Here is a 23,652-nt window from a genome sequence, read left to right as displayed (position 1 = left end):
AAGCATGCAGCGCTGAACTGCCTGTAAGGCTTGCTGTGTGTACCTGGTTGTATTAATTCACTCAGAGTAAAACTTTGTCATATTTATACTGTTCACACATATACTGCTTTCAAAGCCTATTCTGAAACCTGCCTAGGCTCCTTCCTCCACACTGTGGAGATTATAGAAGTATACATCAAGAATATTCAGTACTACAGGTTCAGACAAACATCACCTCACTGCAGCTGATCACTGGGAACAACTGATGGATACTATACAATTGCATGGTAGAATTGGAATAGAACAGATGACTGTTATAGTTTGTATGCTCATTAGCACTTGTTACCTAATCTGGTTATCTCAATATTCTTGCTGATTTAAATAAAAACAAGCCTTGAAGCGTAACTATGGTTTAATTTTTATAGGGCCAAATCAGCTCCTCCATTTCAGTAAAGAAATTCTACTCATGTAATCATGGGAAATTCTCTTCAAGTAAAGTAGTTCAACTTACTAATTGTAACTTTGTCTTTATCCCCCAGCATGACATTGTTTGGAGTGAGATCTCGATGAACAATCCTTTTCTCTTTATGCAAATAACGAAGAGCTAGACAAAGCTTAAAAACAAACAGAAAGAACCTTACAAAGATTCTTAACTACAACCTAAATAAAGGCATGTAAAATTAAATTCATATCTGATATTAGTGCCTGATATAATAAGCATTACTTTGTCATTTATTAGCCTAACAAACATAAATGGTGCTACTAATTACATGCAGGAAAGTCCTAGTAACAAAAAAAAGAGAAACACCCTTACTTGGATAAATATATACCATATTCTTTCTTCTGTAAAATGTTGTTGCTTTTCTTTCAAAGAGTGAAAGTGTTCTTCCAATGGCACTCCCTCTATGAGTTCCATGACTATGTATAATCTGTCATCTACATGAAAGAAAATGAATTAATAGAACATTACATTTATACAGAAGGCATTTGAAAATAGAGTATTTGAGGTTAAAATACATTTTAAAAGCTGTTATTTTTTTACTTTTTAAAAATTTATTTGTACAGACAAATACATTTTAATCATAGTTCTATTCCTTGTTATTCCATTTTTTCCTCAATTTATATCACAGAAACTGTAAGGAATTCACTGCCTGATAATCACTCAGCAGACAGGTGTATGTAGCTAACTCTTTATAAAAAAGAAAATTAAGACAATACAGCTGAGCAATCTATATCATTCATTCTACTAGTCACTATAGCTTTTCTTCCTACTTAGTATTCCAGTTGTAAATTTTGGATCTTTAACTCTATAGGATGAGAATGATGCTTTCTACATGTTTACATTGCACCTAGTTTTACTGATAGATAAACAAATATAAATATTATTTCTCACCATTTTTTCAATTTTAAAGGAATATAAGCCTGTCTGAACTGTAGCAGTTCTTGAAGAAAATATTACCATTTATTGCTCAAATTTGACACACTCCTTCCAAGCAGTTTTATTATATATTTCTATTTCTTCATTATGTACAATGTGTTAATTCTCTGCATTTATACTTACTTTCCAAGAAGGTTTTATAATACCGTACAACATTTGGATGATAAAGCTACAATGAGGAAAGAAATGTAGATGTTTAGAATAGTTAAACTGATGGCGCAGGATTTATGTTTAGTTACACATTGGAAGGAAGGATTCCACAAACCTACTTACAAACTGCAGTGCAGTAGACCTTCACTGCTACCCCAAACACAGAGAAGTGTTGCACATTACTAGAGCAACCAGGAGGAAAATACAGCATGATTCCTATCCACTCTCCCCTTAATTGAAAGGGAGTAAATGAAGTTTGAAGACAGGCAATTACACCTGCATCAAAGTATTGGCTTTCTTAGCCTAAGAACACTAATGATCAGTCTGGTTTTTTAATTTTCAATTACAAAAAAGACTACCTTCTCACTCTACTCTAAACCCAAGAATTCATTAAATGGAACAAAGACTCATCAGTTTTCTCTCACAATCTTAATTTACAGAATCCCTGAAAAAAGTTCAAATACTGCCAACACAGAAAGTAAGAATCTTTAGTGACAAGCATTTGCACTGCTGCTAACACTACAGTAAGAAGGTTTTCAATATTGGCAGCATTCAGGTAAAAGGGGCCAATATTGTACTGATCGGACAAAAATAGTAACAGCAGCTGGAAGCCCTGCTATACAGAATCATAGAATCATTTATGTTGGAAAAGACCTTTAAGATCATGGAGTCCAACCATTAACATAGCACTGCAAAGGCCATCACTAAACCATGTTCCTAAGCGCCACATCTACATGTGTTTTAAATACCTGCAGGGATGGTGACTCAACCACTTCCCTGGGCAGCCTGTTCCAATGCTTGACAACCCTTTTGGTGAAGAAATTTTTCCTAATATTCAATCTAAACCTCCCCTGGTGCAGCTTGAGGCCACTTCCTCTTGTCCTATTGCTCATTACTTGGGAGAAGAGGCTGACACCCACCTTGCTACAGCCTCCTTTCAGGTAGCTGTAGAGAGCGATAAGGTCTCCCCTGAGCCTCCTCTTCTCCAGGCTAAACAAACCCAGTTCCCTCAGCCACTCTTCATAAGACTTGCACTCCAGGCTGCTCACCAGCTTCATTGCCCTTCTTTGGACACACTCCAGCACCTCAACGTCTTTCTTGCAGTGAGGGGCCCAAAACTGAACAGAGTATTCGAGGTGCAGTCTCACCAGTGCCAAGTACAGAGGGACAATTGCTTCCCTAGTCCTGCTGGCCACTGATACAAGCCAGGATGCTATTGGTCTTCTTGGCCACCTGGGCACACTGCTGGCTCATATTCAGGCGTGTGTCGACCAACACCCCCAGGTCCCTTTCTGCCAGGCAGCTTTCTATATGAGAATTCACAGTTAATAATGCTAACAGCAGAATGCCCACACATGAAACTGGAGTCCATGAGACATACCTGCTCTTTGATGATGGTTAATTCAGAGACAATGCTCTTTACACTGCTGTCTCTGTCTTTTTTGTCCTTTCCAAATGCTGGATTGTGTAAATTGACTTCTTTCATTGCCAAGAGATGTTGTCCGTTATGTTTTCTGACCTATGAAAAAGATAAAACCCTTGTAAAATTAATACAGGATGTGGATAGAATGGATATTATTATGGCTACCAGATTAGTTATCAGAGTCCAAACCTGTCTCACAACAGTTATAATCATAGCTTTTTCTGTGTATGCTGTGATTAGCCAAAAGAACTGGAGTCCCACAATACAGGTCAGCAGTACACTGCTGAACTTATCACAGTGTTTGAAGTAACATTATCTGTGCCCAGTGTTGCTTTTCAAATAAAACGTGCTTGAATTTCTCTGGGTTTACACAGATTCATTAGCCTTTGCAACAGACAGAAATGCTCTTCGTGTTTAAAGTAAAAGTAGGAAACCTAAGAGATACACTGGTCAATCTTATAAATACAAGAGGGGACGAACAAAATCACAGTAAATACTAACAAGCCCAGATCCATAAAGGCCTTTTCGTACCTGCATTCCCCTACTGAAATTCAAAGGATGGTAGTGCCTAGAAGAGGTATTACAGCCTCTTCATGAAGCCTCCCCTCAAACCTGTACATTAATACTAAAAGGGAAGTTTACCTTATATACGCTTCCAAAAGCTCCACTGCCAAGGTGCTCTAAAATTGCATAATTGCCTATAAGTTTTGTAGGTGCCTTATTCTGATTCATGCTCTCAATATTTTCAGCAATTTGCTTCAATTCATCCTCCTGGTTATACATTAAATGACAAATAAATAAACATAAAATATTTCATGCCTTTCTTGTGCTAAGAATGTGCAAAGAATACAGCTTCTTCAAGCTATAAAGGTTTTTACTTACCTTTAATAAATTTAGCTTTGATACCAACTGTTCATAAGCACTGATATCACGCACATAATGTCCAATATCAATGAAGATTTCAAACAAGTCAGTAGGGAAAAGTCTACAAAGGTTTAAATTTTGATATATTTTAGAAACAGTGTACAGTAGCTATTAATATACAGCAGAGACTTTTCACTGTTTCTTACTACAACTTACTTTAGAACCTTCTAAATTATACACTTACTTTTTACTAATCTATTCAGATATTAACCCTGTAACATTACATATATAGGAGTTAAAGGACCTTTCAAAAGTCAGACTTCAGCCTGCATTGGTTGGGTATTAATGTAAATGCCAGTTCTCCAAACAAGTATAAGCCCCTTTAAAGTCAATGCACCTCCTGAGTTTCCAGTAATATTCCTGGTTTTTTTTCTTATAGTACTTTATATTATGCTTGTTGTCACTTTATCTGAGTTCCTTCTTGTAATGCATTAAGTGATAGGATTAACATTTGTCTGCACTTAAAGAATCATTACACCCATCTTAGAATTTTTGTCCAAGAAGTCCACTCTAAAAGATGAAAAGGATTGAGAAAAGCAAAAGCTAACAGATAGTAGGCAATATTTGATTAGTGACATGCTTAACTGAAGGTTTGTTTCTTTTTAAAGTTCTGGCAGAAGTAGAACTACAGAAAACTAAGGCATTTGGAAAAATACGAAATCAGTACAGATTTACCACTTTCAAAACTTGACACAAACCATGAACATTCATTACTAACTGGGGCCCTTTCAGTACAAAATCCACTTTTTAAAAGTAAAAATAAGGCAAAAGTTATATTTAGAATTCCAGTAATTTACGATACAGAATAAAATCATACTGAAACACTATTGACAGGCAGACCTTCTAGGCAGTATGATTACTATCCTAATCCCACCAATCAAACTGTTAGGTTTTACACAGCCTTTGTAGCCAATCTGGTGAAACTGCCATCTTGCTAGTGAAAATGGGTAATTGAGTAAAGACATTTTCTCCTTATTGATCCAAACCTTTCAGCAACATTCCTAAGTAAACCAGCTTGACGCAAAGTCATTCCCATGTGAAAGACTGGAGGGCTCAGAGAAAAAATTTACTGCTCCCAGGGCTGTAACTTGCAACTGCTAATCTTCAGGATAAAAGTATGGTTTATCTCCAACAGTACTAAATCTGTCCTCAACATATTTAAAACGTTGATTCATGAGGGAGGAAGGAGCACCTACAGAGCTAGGTTCTCTGGCATACATACAATAGAAGTCCCCATACTGAACATCTAAATCTTGTAGGCTGGCACTGGTGCAATGCAGGAATGGCTATCTGTAGCTGTGCACAGGACAGAAGTTGCCCGTTACTATTTCTTACTGTTGAAAATAAATGACATTTAAAAAACATGCCTTTCCAACTGGAGTGATGAATTTTGAAAGCTATCTTAAAGGAGTTTCACAAAACATTTTGTTAACATACCTTTTAAAGATATGTCGATTTCTTTCCATACTGAAGAGAAATCTCAGGGCTCTGAAAGCATAGCACTACAGCAGGAAAAATACTTAAATTAATGACAAATTTATACACAAATGGAAAAGTCACTGATAAACATCAAGGATTCCCTTTGACTTTACACGTTGGTAAACTTTGTACTTAAATGACTAGACGGATTATGTTATTAACCTGATAATGAAGAGAGTAAAAATATATTAAGTTCCTCCTGTATTTTAAAAGTAGGCAGGCCCATTTAGGGAGGAAAAAAAAACGTAAAAAAAAAAGTGGGTGACTATAGCTATAGCACACCCTGAGGAACATCTAAGTCTTAATCATCTCTTTTTATTTGCAGATAGCCCAAGACTTGAGACCTGCTTTCTTCTCCAATGCTGAAAAAGGTAAATGTAATCAGTGGTTTTGTAATGATGCAGTAGAAACAGCATTATCCATTTTTTCTGAAAAATGCTGTGTGGAACACCATATGTTCTAACAGGTGACAAGAAAGAAAAGTGAGAAAGAGAGAACGTTCAACATTTGTTTTTTAATACTAAGTTCATCTTATTTACAGAGACCTTTATGTACCTCAGTTTCTATCTTTATGTACCTTAGTTTCGATATGATCCCTACTGAAGAAAGTTTATTTTTAAAACAGCCACTGGCAGGTAGTTAATATGTATGTTTTTATGCAGCTCATCTTTAATTCCATTTATCAAGAGTCAATAATATGGCACATATAAGGTTCACCAAACAAAGATGACTGTATAAAGTAAGCCAAAGGGAAATCAGGTATTGATATCTGAAACAATGCAAATAGTAAATGCTTTTAACATAATTTAGAATTCCTTTATTGCATCAGTGACTAAAACACTACTACAGTCCAGTGTGATAATCCCTATTTAGGCAATGGTAACTGTGTCTTAGTGATAACTGCAGAATTAATCTCCATGTTAAAAACAAATCTTTCAATATATAGAAAATGCATTAAATGAAGAATTAAAGTCCAAATGCTACTTTTGAAGGAAGCAGGATACTTGAAATTTTACAGAAAAGGAATGTATGTTAATGCTGCTAAAAAAGCTGTCTCTTTTACAGATGTTTGGTTTTAGTCCAAAGTAAACTCCCCATCCCAGGAGAAGGATGGTATATTATGATGTCTACCATTCCACTGAGAATCACAAGTTAGCTGTACAAAATAACCCAGACCGGCTGGGCCATAGTTGCTACCTTGAAAGTTTTTCATTTTAGAGACTATATATAGATCTTACTGCAGAAAGCCCATCAGTGAAGGGACATGATAACAGATTAATAATGTGATAAATATGTATTTTAAATGGCAATAATATTTGTCTTTCTCACAGCAGTATTGTGAGATTAATATTAAACATTTGTGATATGCTTCAATTAAGGCATGATTTTTATATATGGTACATATGCAGAATAAATGGCTGATATCACTGCCACCCTTGAAGCAATGCAGTAAGATCACTAAGGTAATATGGTAGAAAGAAGCTGAAAATTTAATTGTTGAAAACACAGACAATGGAGCAGTAAAGAAACCAGAATTGCACTGCAAGAATTCTGAGAAAAATGCCTATGAAATTCAAAAAGGGTATTCCAATAGCTGCAACTGTATTGCATAGCAGTAGCAATGATAAAGTCAATACAGATAGCGATGTGAGAATCTGAACAAGGTTTCATACAAAAATACTTCTTGCTGTTTGCCTGAAACAGTTAGTTTTCATATGTGATCATTAAGTCCATTATTAATTCACATAGCTTCATGTTTAACCCAACTACAGTTGCTTAGTATCTCTTCTGAGTTATTTCCAACACATTTGGCTGGAATCTAAAAATCTCGGTGGGCATAAATTAAGGTCCTTACAGTTGTGTGAAGCAACTGTACTGAGCATTAGACTCCATGTTAGTTTTATATACTCTCTAGGAAGATTTTTATTTATCTCATTCGTAAGCTGATTTAACTGAAGTGCACTACAAAACCTCATTGCAGAAGAAAGGGACCTACTGCATTGAATCTGCACTCCAACCCTAATCTAGAACTGCAATGAGAAAGATGACACTACAATGAATTTTTTTGTGTGTGTAAATGCCTTCCCTTGCTATTTGGGCACGTCTTACCTGATTAGATAGTTGAGTAGCTATGTAGCCATGTTAGTGGTGTGCTATGCCAGGACAGAGACCAGGTGAGAGGCAGGATCCTGACTGCATTCAACTGTGCTAAGGATCACCTCACACTTGCCCACAGAAGGGCAACTGGAGCAGCAGCAGTTCTGTTCATCCCTGAACCCCAGGTCGCTACCTTCCTATAGCTTAGAGAGACATCAACACCATTTCATAGATGCTGGAGAAGAGCTACCAGATAATTAATTACTACTGATAACTTTTAGGCTAAGTTGACTCAAACCAGTATATTTATGGGGGTATTGACATGCAAAACCAAGAGCCATTCTACACTTATTAGCTCTATATTTATCCTACATCTAGATTTGCTCTACCTCATGTGATGTGTTCCTGTATTTCATTTAACAGCCACAGTAAGATGCTCCAGAAAGAAACAGGTATTATTAGTACAGTGTCAAATCTACAGTGAGTGTCAATGAAGACCAAGACACTAAAAAGATGATCTGATGCTGGGCAGCCTGAAAAAGTGGAGGAAAGATTATCACAAGAAAAATATTCACTTTCCTTTACACTATATGAGGTGCCAGAAACAAAGCAGATCAGAACAGAACACCAGAAATTGAGTCACTATTTAACTTTTAGTTCCTGGGCCATTTGTTATTCCTAGTTTTGTTTTCGTGGGATTTTTTTTTCCCCTTTAAGTAAGATTTTTTTACTGCACATTTAAAATAAACTTTAAAATCATAAAAAATTCTCAGGGACTGTTTGGGGCTTTCAATGTGCAATAATAATAAAGGGAGTTACCTGTAATAAACTAGTTTTTTCAGCATTCCTTTCTTTGTTTGGTAAAATCAGCTTTGCTATTGTATATATTCCATTTGCCTGGAAACAGAGAAAGGTCAATATTAATAGCACCCTTTTGCATAGAAACCACAAATAAAAAAAAATTTTACTGCAGATATATCAGAAGCTAATACCAACTGACAAGTTCTCAACATCCTACTGCATACCTAAATTATAAGCTAAAATGACTTAAATGTATATAAGCATTAAATCATCATTACATTTAAACTGATACCACAAAGAGAGCTTGTGAACAGATAACGAAGCAATGCTTCTATCTCTAGAGGTGAAGGAAATTGCAGCAACAGATACCCTGTCACCATGTGCATATTTTGAATTGTCAGGAACCAAAAATCCAGTCACAATAAATACAAACTGGAGAAACACCAGAAGTGATAGCCTGAGCAGTACATCTGTGCCTTCAGTAGAATTTTGTGAAAACCACACTGTATTTCACCTTCCATTTTTTATATAACCATGTGTCCTCCATTAATATATCCATCATATTGGTTTGACAGATGGCCACTGGTAGATTTAGTTACAGTCCTGCTCCCAGTTACTTGACAAGCTCCCTGTTGGAGACTACTCTCCTCTCTAGCAGAGTTGAAGGGAATATGTGTCAGCTCTGCAGAGGCTCTGCTGCAGTTCCTAACATGTTTTCTTAAACCGTTCATGAAGGTAGAGTTGAGCTACTGTTTTAGGCTGTGCCGTAGAGCCATTGAGTCCGAAACACATTCTGGCCTGCTACCACAATTGCTGCAGACTGCTACCAAGGCTGTAAATTAAGACAAGGACACAGGATGGACAGAGCTAGAGGGCAGCTACAGCAGAAGCAAATGGTTCTCAACTGCCTCAACCAAGCGTCCTTTGCCACTGAATTAGATAAACCTTTAGAGGTCACTTAGATTGACTTTCTCAGTATGTAACTGAAAGAGCTGCAAATTTTCTTCCTCTATCTGTTTTTAACCTAAATGAGTTCCTTCATCTTGTTCGCTATGCAACTCTCAAAGTTATATTAGTACAGAGAAAGAAGTAGGATTTAAAATGAAAGAGGCTATTGTAGGGTGGAACTTCAGTTGAACTGAACTTGCTTGAAGCTATGTCCTGATCTGAAAGGGGGACACTGGCTGGTATTCTGACAAAGGGAGAGGTCATTGTCTTTTAACAGGATGAGTGGGGGAGGAAGTTAAGCCTGAAACACCTTTTCCCAGCCTACATATCATCCCATCAATTTTTAAGCAATTTACTGACAGCACGGTTACCGTGCACTGCTAGAGCAATGCAGAAAACTCTGTTAAAATCAGCCTTTTATTTCCCAAGTTCTACAGGAGTTACACTGTTTTCAAAATACATACAATTTCAATAAGCGATATTTTGTTTTGATGAAACCAGATTCAGCCTGAAATGTATGCAGTTACATTGTTCAGATAAAAAGTTGTCTAAATCAGTATGGTTTATTGATGATTTTAATGCTTAAGATACATAGAAAATATTTTTTTCTAGACTTACTTCCATTCCTTTCTTCTTAACCAATAGTTTTGAAATACACATGAACTTCTTTCCTGGTTCTATTTAAGGCTCTTTGTTCTCTCATTTCCTCTAGGAATACCTCAGTTGGGTTTTAAGCTAACTTGAAGGCTTTGATCACTGACTTAACATTTAGAGCATAAAAGCTGATACACCTTTTAGCTGGTATTACTGTCCTAAATATTTGTGTCTTTGACTATGTCTGGAATATGTACCAGGGATTTTAAGAATGGTTTTCAGAACCACAGATTCCAGCTGATTTAAATATTACATTTTAAAATGCAGTTTAGAAACACAACCCTGAGGACAGAGTGCCAGGGAGTTACCTCAGAAATACCAAACACTGAGGAAAAGAGAAATTTTTTGTGAAACAACATGCCAATATTAAGCTGCACAGAGTTTGTTTTAATAAAATTCATGAAATTGAGAGTTTGTATTTCTCAGTCATTTCTGTGATTACTCTTATTTATTATCCTATTTTGAATATGGCAAAAGCATGGCAAGAGAAGCCAACCAAAATGAACCTTGTCTGAATAAAGCTGTTTATTCTCCCAGACAACTAGATGCATACATTGATATCTTTGCGTCTATGTCTCTGTGTGTAAATGTATAAAGGAACAGAGATACTAACGTTATAGAAAGGCACAGTTTCCAATCCCTTTCAAATGCATTTCATTTGCTAATTAAATGATGGTAACAAATAAGAACAATTAAATCAAATTTATAAACTATAATGCCTTACTTTACTAAATAAAGTCTTCCTACCTGTACAACCTGGTAAGCGTTAGTCTCATTGAGCACCAGTTCAGTAACTGCAGCACAACAAGCTAGAATAAAAATTCAGATGTGCTATTTAGGGCCAGATTCATAAAGATAGTCAGATAGCATGGTCTGTTAACCTTAGCTAAGGGCCAAATGCCAATCCAGCTGCTCATTCACTCCCCCTCCTTAACAGGGCAGAGGCAGAAAATAGGATGGAAAAGCTCATATGTCAAGATAAAGACAGGAAGATTGCTTAGCAATTTCCATCATAGGCAAAACAGACTTGACTTGGGGAAAATTAATTTAATTTACTGCTAGTTAAAAGAGATTTTGATAGCAAAATACCAAAGACAAAAAATTAAAACAACACCTTCTCCCCCACCCCGTCCATTTTTCCCTGGATCTGGTGGATGAGGATTACAGTCAGTACATAACAGTTCCACTCTGCTGCTCCTTTCTCCTCACACTTTTCCCCTGCTCCAGCATGGCTCCTCTCCACATGCTGCAGCGTGAATACCTACTCCACCAAGGTCTCGCCCATGGACTGCAGGGGAATCTCTGCTCTGGTGCCTAAAGCACCTCCTCCCCCTCCTTCTCTGACCTTGGTGTTTGCACTGCTGTTTCTCACCACTTTGTTTTTTTTTTCCTCTCCTCTTCTGCTCACCCAGCATTTTTGCCCTTTCTTAACTGTTTTCACAGATGCACCACCGGCTTTGCTGATGGATTTAGCTTTGGCCAGCAGTGGGTCTGCTGTGGAGCCAGCTGGAACCAGCTGTGTCCAGCACAGGGCAATCCCTTACCTCTTCCCACAGAGGCCAGCCCTGCAGGCCCACTGCTAACAAAACCTTGCCACCTACACCCAATACACAAGGCTAAAAATATAAACAAGTACCCAGAACTAAAAAAGACCTCTGTAAGTTCAGTGCTTACTTTCTTAGAAGTCCTTAAGAAAGGCAGAAGTAACACAGAATTATGCTCCACGCTGGCAATACTTTTGGTACTGCAACTTATTTCACATTACCAGCTCTTCAGAGGTAACATTCATGATAAAGCATTCAAAACAACTTAGGTATTATGTTACAGCTTTCAGGAAGATACTGCAAAGGCTCATGTAATCCTAGTAAGGATACTTTGCATTGTCCTTCTATAGTCACTGGAAAAATACAGGATCCTCCAGAAGGCATTTCAGGATGGATAGTTGATATGCTATTGAGAAATCTCCTCTAAAAGGTATTCTCTCCATAACTACTAAGGAATTCTCACCTGACTGGTAGTCTTTAAAATATCACTTTGAAAGAGTTCCATCATAATCAATTCATGATTGATCTACCATAGTAAATTTGAATAAAGAGAAAAATATCATCAAATAAAAATAATCTCAGGCTAAAAACAAAATTTAAAAAAATATATATAAATATATGAGATGTTTTTACAGGTGGAAGAAATATATATGATTCCCATGTACTTAACACTTTATCCTTTGCTTCTTCCTAAAAAAAAAAAAAGTGTGCTTTTTGAAAATATGTGCTGGTATTGCATATTTAGAAATAAACACAGCTGACTTGGTGCTCCTAACTCCCTAAAGCAGGTATAAAAGTTTACAATTTCAATTTTGAAATCTTTTGAACCTCTTTGCACAAGTGTAAGTAAACACATAACAGAGGATTAGGCCTTATAAACCTACCTGCTTGAAGTGAGAAAGTATTTTCTTGTATCTCATCAGGACTCAAATCATCTGACAAATGAAGATGTTGGATTCTCCCTTCTGCGTTCGCACTAGATAAACTTCCAACTGAAGAGCGATCACAAACAAGATTTCTTTCCCTGAAAAAAAAAAAAAAAATTCACAGTGTAAAAAAAAGGCTTAACATATCTTGTTAACCATTTCTGAAAATTTTTATGTTTTTCAATAAATAAGCTAATATACTTTGAAAAAGTAAAAAAGCCTTTAAACAGAAAATTCCTTTACCACGTTCATCAATTATATTCACAATTCTAGCTCACTAAATAGGTGTCTGATTAATAGGGAATCTAAGTATACAGTAATGACATATTTATAATCTATTCATTATTTAGTTTATACATTGAAAATATGAAAAACACCTTAAGATAACAATGAAATATTCATAGCTGAAAAAAAATACTGCTTATTCATTATGTTCTAAATAGCCTTTTAATTTCTGCAGACATCACATACAGCTGAACAAAACAAAGATGCTATTTGATAAGAGAGGACTTGGTCAAATATATCTTATGAAACAGTCTCATGTAATTGCCACAATGTTGAGGACTGAAAACCTACCCCTGTAATATATGAAGGAGCTGTTTGATTCCACCCCAAATCCGGATTTCCACACTAGTCTCAGGATCTTCACAAACCTGTACCAGAATCCAAACTATACTCCATAGAAGTTTGATATGATCACAATGGAGTAAACTGAGCAAGACTGGAACTCCTTCATACATTTTTACTTGCTCTTTGACTTGTGACTCTGCACAGAGGAGACGTAGCAACTCTGCTGTGAGCCTAAAAAAAATTAGCAAGAAATTTTAACAATAACTCCATCATTACTTTGTATTGTCAGTTAGCAAGGGAAAAAAAAACACCGCAACTGTTTAAGAACAGAGACCTCCTATAAAAAAAGAAGTTAAAGAAAACTGCTTAAAGTCACTGTAAACTGGTTAAAGTCACTTTAAAAAAAAAGAAGGTCCAAATTTTCACAAGGGATGAAACTATATTTACATTGAGTTTGACTGTCAGCATAGGCAGCCAAGCATACACAGCCAGAGCGGATGTGGCCAGGTGGACTGCAGTCATCCTTGGTACCAGCCTCTTTTTAGTGGCATTAGTACTACAAGTAGCACTGACTGCATGAACTTGTAAAGCCCATCTGTGGAATTAGAATAACTCTAAAAATAATCATGATTCTTCTCCAGTATGGTTTGAATATTATGTTTAGAAAAGGGATTGGATATATCATTTAAAAGGTTTATACAAAATTTTCATTAACTTCACTCCAATTAAGGTGGACTTCCCATAGAATATATGGTTAGGGATTTCCATTTCCACCTGAAGCAAAAAAGCTGCATGTGTGTTTGATGAAAGAGATGAATTCAGATTCATATCCGAATTTAAAATTATTCTTAACTAGCGTTGATCAGCATCCTGTCTACATTCTAATTCCAGTTTTTATAACAAACTTTTGGTTTACATATAATCTAAATAATTTAAAACCCAGAAATTAAATAAAATCTTTTGGTATATTCAATTTCTTTATCTTTAGTCATATGTAAAATAATTAACATGTGTGAAATAATTAAGCATGAAATTTTAAAAATCTCTTCAGAATTTTAAATGTGATAGGGTAAGTGACATATCAAATTTGAGTGTATTTGGTTTCTTACTGACATGCAGATATACTATGCTCAGCTAGCTGTCTTAGCTGAGATGAAAGGACATTTAAAGAACCGAAAGAACCTTTATGATTTTCTGACTGAAGGGATGTGGGGTCTGACCCAGCCTCTGGCATAAACTAGAACAGCTATAGGTCTTGCAATTTTTACTAGTTTATACTGGGCATCCCAGGAACTGTCAGAGTTCAGCATGCTTTCCGTCTAACCACTCAGGTCTGCCAGGAGCAAAGAGGAGATGCACCAAGAAAAGCGATTGCTATCACTTTATGGTAACATTGCAATTTATCTGCACTGCACCATAGGCCATCAGTGGAGAGAGAGGAGACAGCATATAACAAAACTACTAGAAAAGATTTTGCTATTTCAATATCTGACTGAAAACACATAGGTGTCAGAACTTTACCTTGAGTATATTAAAGTGGCACATTATCCAATTCCTCTAAATAAACATGTCTCTAAGTGAAAAAGTCAAAATACATTTTAACACGATTAATCTACAAGCAAAGTCTCACCTTTTAGAAAGCAAATCGTATTCATGTAATATCACCAGCAAGGTCTCAACAATGGTGAGTTCACTTATCTTCTCCCTACATTCTGGACTACAAAGTGATTATTCCTGGCATTTATATCAAATTAAATTATATGAAAAAACCATATTGCTCTTTAGCCTCACTCCTTATATATTTGACCAATTATTTTCTTCTCTAGTCTTAAGTAATAATATCATATTGTGCACACAAATATTTAAAGCCACAACAATATGCTGGGTCAAGAGTGACAGGGCAACAATTTCCAATTTTCCCAGTACAAAAAAACGAAATGTGAATGCATAAAAGTAAAGACACAAATGTATTTAATCTGGTTCATACTAGAAATTAAGCAAATGAGGTACATTTTTAGAATCAACTACAATTTCCATGAAAATTTGTGATATACTCCAAACACTTTCTTGCCCAGTCCAAATGTACACAGAATTAAATGTGTAAGAAAGTTAAATGGAAGTTGAAAATGTATGTATAACATCATTTAAATTAATATGGATATTAAAAAAAAAACAACAATAAACCTGAAATAGAATGAAAGATGTTTGGGAAAAGAGAAAATCCAGAGAAATCTTATTAAATAAATTTCTACTGATCTCAAGGAATTTTATCTATTGTCTTCAGTTTTGTAATTTTCCTTATAATTTTTCATTTGAAAGATAAAATTGTTACACAAGTCTGGAAGTCAGCAGAACAATCCTGTAGAAGCCGCAGCTTTTCTTCTATAAAACTATTAAGGATGAAAGATACTGTATCTTCCTTTTCCTTTTTTTCCCTCCACACCAGGAAAAAAAGTCTTATCTTTATTTAAAACAGTCATTAGTGAAGAGAGGATACATATACATGGATTTGAGCATATGCATTCATTATTTACTACACTGAACAATATTCTGCTGGTTATTGTGAGGCACTGTTATATTAAGCTCAGCACAAAAGCTTTTTATATGCAGGAAGTCAGTAAGCATTCCAGAATCCTGCATAGGGATTGCAAAGAGAAACCTCTGACTCCAGTCTTGCAAAGTTCTCCACATGAGCAAGAAGTCTGTTGCAAGGACTAAAGTTTCTACTTAGTTTCTACTGCTTCAATATAAAATTAAGCACACTTCGCTGACCTCCACAGAAAAAGGCCTCATATTGAAAAAAAAGAAGTCTTCCTCATAAACAGCAGTTTTAATATTGTGTCAAGAGATAACATTAAAATGTTTATTGTGAACTACAGCAGATTAAGTTGAACCTACCTTTCTGCTAGGCTAGTCAGAGCAAGGAGGGCACCCAAAAGCACATTGCTATCTCTGGCAGATAACAAATTTACTAAGGTCTGGAAAATGAAACATGAAACAAGATAAAAAAAATATAAATTATATTCTTTTCTTTTATGACTCAAACACATATAGAGTTATTTATCGAGAAGTCAAAATTAAGATACCAAATCCTTAAACAATACACTAAAAGTCTTAACTACATTTAAAGTACACTTAAATATACACTTAAAGTCTTAGAATACACCCAGTCTTAGGACAAGCAAGGATGTTTCTTCTCAAACTGCAATTAGCATCTCTCTTAACTGCTAAAGCATCTGCCCAACTTAATATACCACTGTAAAAAATCTGTTCCTGTGTAAAACACTTCAGAACTCTAAATCAAGGCCTCCTGAAGCAGAAAGTTAACTTTCAGTTTATATTTAAACAATGCAGTATGTAATTTAAGGCCCTGCATATATTCTGTTAAAGATTTATACCAAAGTAAACTTCATATTGGTCTAGATTCTCTAAAAATATGTTGTCTGATACTTTCTGATCACAATTGCCAACGTTTTACTGCAGCATAATAGAATCACGAAGCACTAGTTATACTGATCTTGATTTCTACTGTTTCTCAGTTTGGCCACAAATCAGCAGTTAAGTATAGATCCTCGGACTGACACTAGAGCATTAGCAAGCGATGCCTAGGTTGTCACTGTCTAGGTTGACACCGTTCCATTTAGACACAGAATACTTTATAAGTGAAAAATCATAGTAGAAATTTATATAAAAAATACATTTATATTAAAAAATTGTATAAAACAATTTATATCATAGTAACATGTATCTCAGGACAGTGTAAACATGAGCACTAATTTTTATATGAATGAGTATAGTCCAACCATTTAAGACCTATTTATCTCAAACAACTAATAACTATGCATCAGGCCAATTAACTTACAAAAAAGAAATAATTTTTATAATACTACTAATACATCTGCAAAACACAGAACTGAGATTATCTTACTTTACAAGCTTGACAAGGTAAGGAATTTACTCCCACCTAGATCAAATCTGAAAAGCATAAGTCATTCAGTTAAGTAGCTAATTGGTTATAATTAGCAATTTTATAAAGCACTTACTTTATGTGCTCCACTTGCTATAACCCATTCTCTTTGATCCTTAACAGCAGCAAGCTTCTGGAAAATATCTACGGAACAAAAAGTCACATAAATTGAAGCTTTATCGCTTAGTATTTTTCATTTTACTAATCAGATAATAATGCAAAACACTGGATAAGTTCTTTGAACCATGACTACCTCATTTTACTCTGTTATTTCAGTGCATAGAGGTATTGATTTGTTAAAGAAATATTACTTCTGTACAAAAACAAGATGTGCTTTTTCACAGCAATTTCAGTTTTCACTTGTGTGATGATGCCTACAATGAATCTAGTAATGTCTTACTTAATGACCACCTCAAGTATTTTAAACATTTTAAGACTCACACAAAAAGTTGTAAGTGCTCTTATAATTTATGTTACCAGCTATAATACTTACATGTCATGTTGACCAACTTGTCTACATTATGCTGCCTTTCTCCATAATCAAGATAGCCATCTGCTACTGTTTCCATATACTACAAGTAGGGGGAAAAAAATAAAGGATACCATTAAAAATAAAGTTTTAAGAATTCATAAACCTAGAATGTTATGCACAGAAATAGCCTGTAGGTGGTGCATCTGTTTCACGAAAAAGGTAAGTCTGCAACATCCCGCAGTTTTGCTGTAAAACCTGCCAGGGAACAGAAGAGATCTTTGAAGTGGAAGAATTCAAAAAGCAAGTGTAAAACTCCGCAAGAGGAAAATCTACTGAAGACTATCAAATACAATGACCCTACTTCTAGGGCCAAAACTCCTTTCTTTGCAAGTTGCTAGAGGTTGATAAGAGTTTTGGGGGAATTATTGTTTCATGTTTCTGCTCTCAAACTTTTACCTCAGCATCTACTATTGGCCACTGTTTGGAACAGCCAGATGGATCTTCAGTCCATACAGATGATGGGCTCAGACTCCATAAAACCTACACAACTGCGGGGGGGGGGGGGGGGGGTCTTAAAGATATTTTTCCAGAAAATGAAATTATCACAAGGATGTAATGTTTGTTAGTACACAGAATCATGATATGATTCTTGGCATCACTTATATATTGGTCTTGCAGATGGTTGCACTTTGATATTTCCAGAATACTGTATAGGGAAACTACAGCAGGTTCAAGCAGATGGTACAAGAGAGGCTAGAACTACAGTAGCAGCACATAATTTAGAAAGAAAACTCACATGAGGAGGACACTACTATGCAAACTAATATTGGTAATAATAATTTTATTAGTGTTTTCTACTAAAACAGCCCAAAACACTTTAAAATGAGAACAGTTTTTTATCTGGAACTGCCCCCAAAAATAAAAAATGTTTTTAATGCTGTATAAAACAGTCTCATGGAGGATTTCAGACTTGTGATTTGGCAAGAAGATTTGGATGCACAATTCACCTTGAAATTACTGCCACCCTCCAAATTTCTGAGGGATTTTTGATAGTCTTAGCTATAACTTTTTTCAAACTGCACTTCAGAGTGCTGGAAACCCATTTAACACTTGATTTAACCTCACTGCAAAGGACACAAAAGATTAAGTCCCCAGAAATCATAAAAATTGCATCTCATGATTTTTAAAATTCTCTGTGCCAGCAACACATGCATAGTAAAAATGATTATCAATTATACAATTTGGATTCCTGCCACTGAGGACTCCACTTGCAGATGTTGCCAACATCTCAGTAAGCCATTGCACTTTGTACTGTGCAAGCTCCTCAAAAAGTATGGCTAAGCATTAGCGACATGCGACACTGGAAAACAGCAAGCAGTTCCTGTGGGAACCATATCCATTAGAAACTAATAATCTTGAACTCCTGCAACTTTAGGGACGTTTCAAACAGGTGATTGTCCTACCAAAGGGCTCAGAGCACACTATTGGCTCTTTGAAATACAGGTGGCTCTATAAACATTAACGAATGATGACTGTATTCTAGAAAGATACATTTGTTACAAAAATTCTGGTTTTTTTCTAGAAAGAAAACTCTCAACAATTTCATGGATATTCAAGATATGTCATATCTCACTGCTAAATTGGCACTGATAAACAAGTATTAAAAACACAGGAGTAAAGCAGTATTAACACAGCAATAACAATACAGCAGTGACTTATCAATAATGTTTTGTAATGCAAAAGTACTGTAGTCCCCAAATCTAAACCTGTTCAACATTCTATCGCTATGCTTTTACCTTTGAAAAGTCATTTGCTACTGTTCAAGGTGACTTTACCCATCTTCTTTCAAAGGTCTACAGTTTCTTTTGACTGAACCAATTGTGCTGACTTTTCTAATCCTTCTCCCACTTCAGGAGGCATTTGTGAAGCCTCCTAACTAAAAATCCTGGGTTAATGCTGCTAGATTATAAGGACAGTTGCCTTGTATACTAGTGAAAAAAACCACACCAACTGCTTATGTGCAAACAGAGGAATAGACTTGCTTCTTTCCATAAACCAAGAATATATGCACACTGCTTTTTATAGTGTATTTCATTCTAATCATAATAAACTGACATGCAACATAATGGACAAAGGTACTATGAGGAATTCTACCTGAGCTAGATTTTCAATCCCACCCAAGCTGTGGAGCATTTCCTAAAAGAAAATAAAAAATTTTAAAAAAATTTGAGTCAAAATACAGAAAACACAAGAATGAGAGAACACTAGAATATAAATGCTCTGTTTGTTATGAATATTGAGAAACCTTAACTCCAGTGGTCGAAGTCAATGGATTCTGGAGATGCTTAGCACCTTCAGAGTTCAGAATTACTTATAATAAGTAGATAAATAAAAACACAGAAGTGAAATTTTGAAGGTTCTAAAACTGGAAAAACAGTATAAGCTTTGGAACACATAGAAAAGAAATACACAAAAACGAATATCTTAACAAATGTCTGAGGCTTAGTCTTATGAATACAACTATAATAGCCAGAATAAAATTAAAAGCTAGTTGTTTGTAGTTCAGAGCATTAGGCTGCTAGGAGGAATAGGCAGCTTTCAGTTTTCTTCACTTATTACATTATGGGAATTTTACATATCTATATGGTAAAGTCAAGTATGGAGTCTAGGGCTCAGAGCAATGACCAAGCCATCTGTTATGGAGATTTACAGGTTCTTTGTTAGGGTTAGCAACAACAGATGCTACATAAAGAATATCAGAAATTGAGCAAGTTGTGCAGTAACAGTGCAAATTCACTCTTGGAATCTGTTTGCATGTCACATCTTCATATATAGAAATTTAGGTACATACATATAATAAGTATGCATCCATAAGAATGCATGTTTTTATACACATGCACCAACACAACTCATATTCATGATGCTTATATGCATTCTCCTACCTAAGCAAGAAACAGTATTTTGACATACTGACCTGATAGCATGGATCCCTTATTAATAATCTCAGGCAGATTAATACTCTAAGAAAATGGATGGACGGAGCTTGATTAGCCCACTCTCTGTAAAAGAAATATGCATAAAAACATAAACCTAATGCAATTTTAGAAGTGTTAAAACACTTAAATAAAACACTTTGATTCGGGAATCAATCAACTAGAAGATTAGTGACCTACAACAGCTGTACAACATACTAAACTATAGAACTTTTAGTACCATTTATATTCAAGCATAGTAACAGCATTAAATCAATTTATTTCATTATATGAACATTGCCAGCCATCACTCATTACCATTGAACTGATGCAGGAAAGTGCATGCTTATCTCTAATGACAAACTGATCATGCTTTGATATAAACTTACTTTAAGTGTTTGGATCAAGGCCCAAAAGGGCAAAATCACTGAGAAACCACTTACCAAATTTTGGTGAACGTAATACACTTACGTAAAAATATGGGTGTTACAGAAGTAAAAATAGCTAGATTTGAAATAATTTTTTGAATTATCATAATCTATCCTGGGTTTTAAAAACTCTAATACTATTAGTCCTTGGAATAATTTGTTATTTAGTTTAAATGTTCTTGATATAGGATTATACTTCCAAATAGAACTTCCTCTTTTATATTTCTCCATACAATTCCCCAGCACAAGACCTGGCAGAAACACAACTCAGAGCTGCACAAAGCATCCAGGGGCAGTAATCCTGCATAAAATACCAGTAACGGAATCGCTATTTCCATTATCTGTTGAAGGTATATATACACTTTTTCCTATTTAAAATAAATGTAAAATTTTACATCATTGCCATGGGGTTTTTTGGTTTTGTTTTAACTGAGAGGACAGAATCTGTAGTATCTGGGCAAATTTCTGAGGAATGGCAGAAGTCTACAGGACTTGGCAGTTGTCTTCCGTTTTTATTATTTGCAGTTGAGAATGATGCCCATAGCTACAAATATTTTTATAAAAATAAATATTTTACAAATAGATACTAACAAAATCTCAGCCCTTCTATGTCTATATTCTGCCCCAAGTAATACTATTTTTCATTATGATTCCATAATTGGCCACTTCAGAATGGCACAAAACTTTCATGGAAAGAAAACAGCAACCATATACCTGTAGGCAACATTTGTAGGTCAGATTTTCATGTAGCCTGAAGACCATTACCACGGTGGTTCTACAAAGTTCTTCTTTCAACAAGCTTTGACTTTTGACAGAAGTCAGTTGCTTAACGGAGCAATGCATCTGTCACATTTCCAAGCAGGGACAGTAATTCTCTGAGCCTGGTTAACATTTAAGAGCCTCTTCTACTACAGTTACATTTAAAATACACATTACTAGATACCCTAGCATATATCCAGCATATGCCAGCAGGATTTTTTCTACCTGCTTAGTTATACTCCTTATCCAAACTACTTACGCTAACCTGATCACAGCTTTCTTGTCAACAAAACTACCTCCAACCAGGACTTCTGCTGACACAGTGATGCCAATAAGTGGGTGTGATTTTTTCTTGCACCCCAACCAACACAGTTATGCCAGCAAAAGTACATAATGCAAACCAAGGTGAGAGTTTCTAAGGCTCTGATACAATGCAATGGCAGTAGTTCCAAAGAGAGAACATCATCACAGCCATAGTAAAATATTTACAAAGGGCAACTAAATCACCTTTGTAACTGCACTTACCTTATGGGTTTTACATACCTACTAATATGTGATTTCATTAACCTTACCTGGGTGCTTTCTTTTTTAATACAAGAGGCTGCTTTTGCTATATCATCATCAACAAGTACCAAAGAAAACAAAAAATAGAATATGAGCTAGGTATGCCACAATATATAAATAGAACTTGGAAAGACACAATGTAAGTTTTTCTTAGATTTTTGGCAAATGAAGCTGGGCCACTGACATCCCACTGGTGGATACTGAGATGATAAAGTTCACTTGCAAAAAAGAGGTACCAGGTTTACAAATCACTTAAATGATCTGTCTTAAACTCACTGCTATTTAGATAATCAAAGATGAGATCCCTACTTCCCTAGTTAGTTCTGAAAAAGGGTCTAGGCAAACCATGTGATTTTTAGGTTCTTCTGTAAATTCTAGCAGTTACACATTAATACCTTTAAATCCTCTAGGATTCCTTCTTTAACCTTCTGTACCACTTAAGATTTTTTTTTAGAAAATGTACTTGAGCTTTAAAAAGGAAAAATACAACACACTGCAGTGGTGTATAGTAAAAGAAATAATGAAAAACGCATTCTTTTTCTCAGAAAATATCTTTCTCTGCCCCCACTATTTTTTTTAAGGTCTTACACTTTTTCCTTGCTCAGATAAGAGTAGCATAAGAAAGGGTTTTCCCTTTCTAATCCTGTTATACACAAGAATGCAAATAAATATGAACAGTAGCATAAACTCATCTGAATTTTATGAAAGCCACTGACCTTTCCATATAAAGGCAGCCGTCCATAAAATACAAATAGAATCAGTAAAATAAAAATTAAATTAGAAAAGCAAACCATAGATTACAGATACTAGACATGGATAAATGATCAAGGAAACATAGCGGCTGTTAGAATTTTGGTCATCCAAGTTTTGTCATATACCCAGTCCTCCTTTCTTCAGTCCCACTAACCCGAGCATTCGGTCTTCAAAACCAATACAGAAGTGATTGTTTAAAACTGAGATTATGCAGAGATGTGAAGCTGGCAGTTTCCACACAGAGGTCTTTGTTGAAACATATATGCCGTATATATTGTTGAAACAATATTAAATATTACCCATGCATCTTGGTTCTTTGCTTAAGGCAAGAGTGACCCTCCTTCTTGGATACGAATATGTTCGATATACTGACCTGCAGGTAAGTCTGTTCTTAACTAAAGCGGTAAAGATCTCTTGAAACAGCTTATGTTTGGGATGTTTGCTGAAATTTCGCTCATTCTTGTAGGTCACACTAATGAGGGGAAAAAAAAAAGAAAAATGCTGAATTGCTAATTATCTTGCTTGCCAAAAGTTAACATCAGCAAGAAAAATTAAGAAACGTTATATCAGCAGTTACTATGGAATAATAAAATTTCAGCTTTCCAGACATTAACAGTATAGAAGAACAGTCCGTCTCATGCATAATTTGGGACTATTATAATGGTATAATATAAGCTTTCCAAATAAAGAAACCATTACTTTATTTAAATTTACTGTATTAGCTCTCAACAGTACACTCTGGTGAGTGGGAGCATGTGTCTGAAACTTAAAAGGGCAGGAACATTCACAGTTAGGTTTAGAAAG

General features: G+C 35.4%; 1 protein-coding gene across 1 annotated transcript in view; it reads right to left on the bottom strand.

Moving 5' to 3' along the window:
- NEK10 (NIMA related kinase 10) overlaps nucleotides 1-23,652 on the bottom strand; it is a 117,843-nt gene that overhangs the window by 86,647 nt on the left and 7,544 nt on the right. Inside the window, exons 7-24 of the mRNA XM_030007826.2 lie at nucleotides 23,222-23,320; nucleotides 20,347-20,431; nucleotides 19,527-19,568; nucleotides 17,394-17,472; nucleotides 16,977-17,044; nucleotides 15,832-15,911; nucleotides 14,564-14,650; nucleotides 12,940-13,164; nucleotides 12,322-12,461; nucleotides 10,641-10,702; nucleotides 8,310-8,387; nucleotides 5,352-5,416; nucleotides 3,873-3,975; nucleotides 3,633-3,761; nucleotides 2,949-3,086; nucleotides 1,541-1,586; nucleotides 794-915; nucleotides 491-593 (exon numbers count right to left, since the gene is read on the bottom strand). Of these exons, the coding sequence (XP_029863686.1) occupies nucleotides 491-593; nucleotides 794-915; nucleotides 1,541-1,586; nucleotides 2,949-3,086; nucleotides 3,633-3,761; nucleotides 3,873-3,975; nucleotides 5,352-5,416; nucleotides 8,310-8,387; nucleotides 10,641-10,702; nucleotides 12,322-12,461; nucleotides 12,940-13,164; nucleotides 14,564-14,650; nucleotides 15,832-15,911; nucleotides 16,977-17,044; nucleotides 17,394-17,472; nucleotides 19,527-19,568; nucleotides 20,347-20,431; nucleotides 23,222-23,320 (1,751 nt within the window). The remainder of the gene's footprint in view (nucleotides 1-490; nucleotides 594-793; nucleotides 916-1,540; nucleotides 1,587-2,948; nucleotides 3,087-3,632; nucleotides 3,762-3,872; nucleotides 3,976-5,351; nucleotides 5,417-8,309; nucleotides 8,388-10,640; nucleotides 10,703-12,321; nucleotides 12,462-12,939; nucleotides 13,165-14,563; nucleotides 14,651-15,831; nucleotides 15,912-16,976; nucleotides 17,045-17,393; nucleotides 17,473-19,526; nucleotides 19,569-20,346; nucleotides 20,432-23,221; nucleotides 23,321-23,652) is intronic.

Source organism: Aquila chrysaetos, chromosome 3, assembly GCF_900496995.4.
Source record: "Aquila chrysaetos chrysaetos chromosome 3, bAquChr1.4, whole genome shotgun sequence".
NCBI lineage: Eukaryota > Metazoa > Chordata > Aves > Accipitriformes > Accipitridae > Aquila > Aquila chrysaetos.
This window is presented reverse-complemented; position numbering and strand designations above follow the sequence as displayed.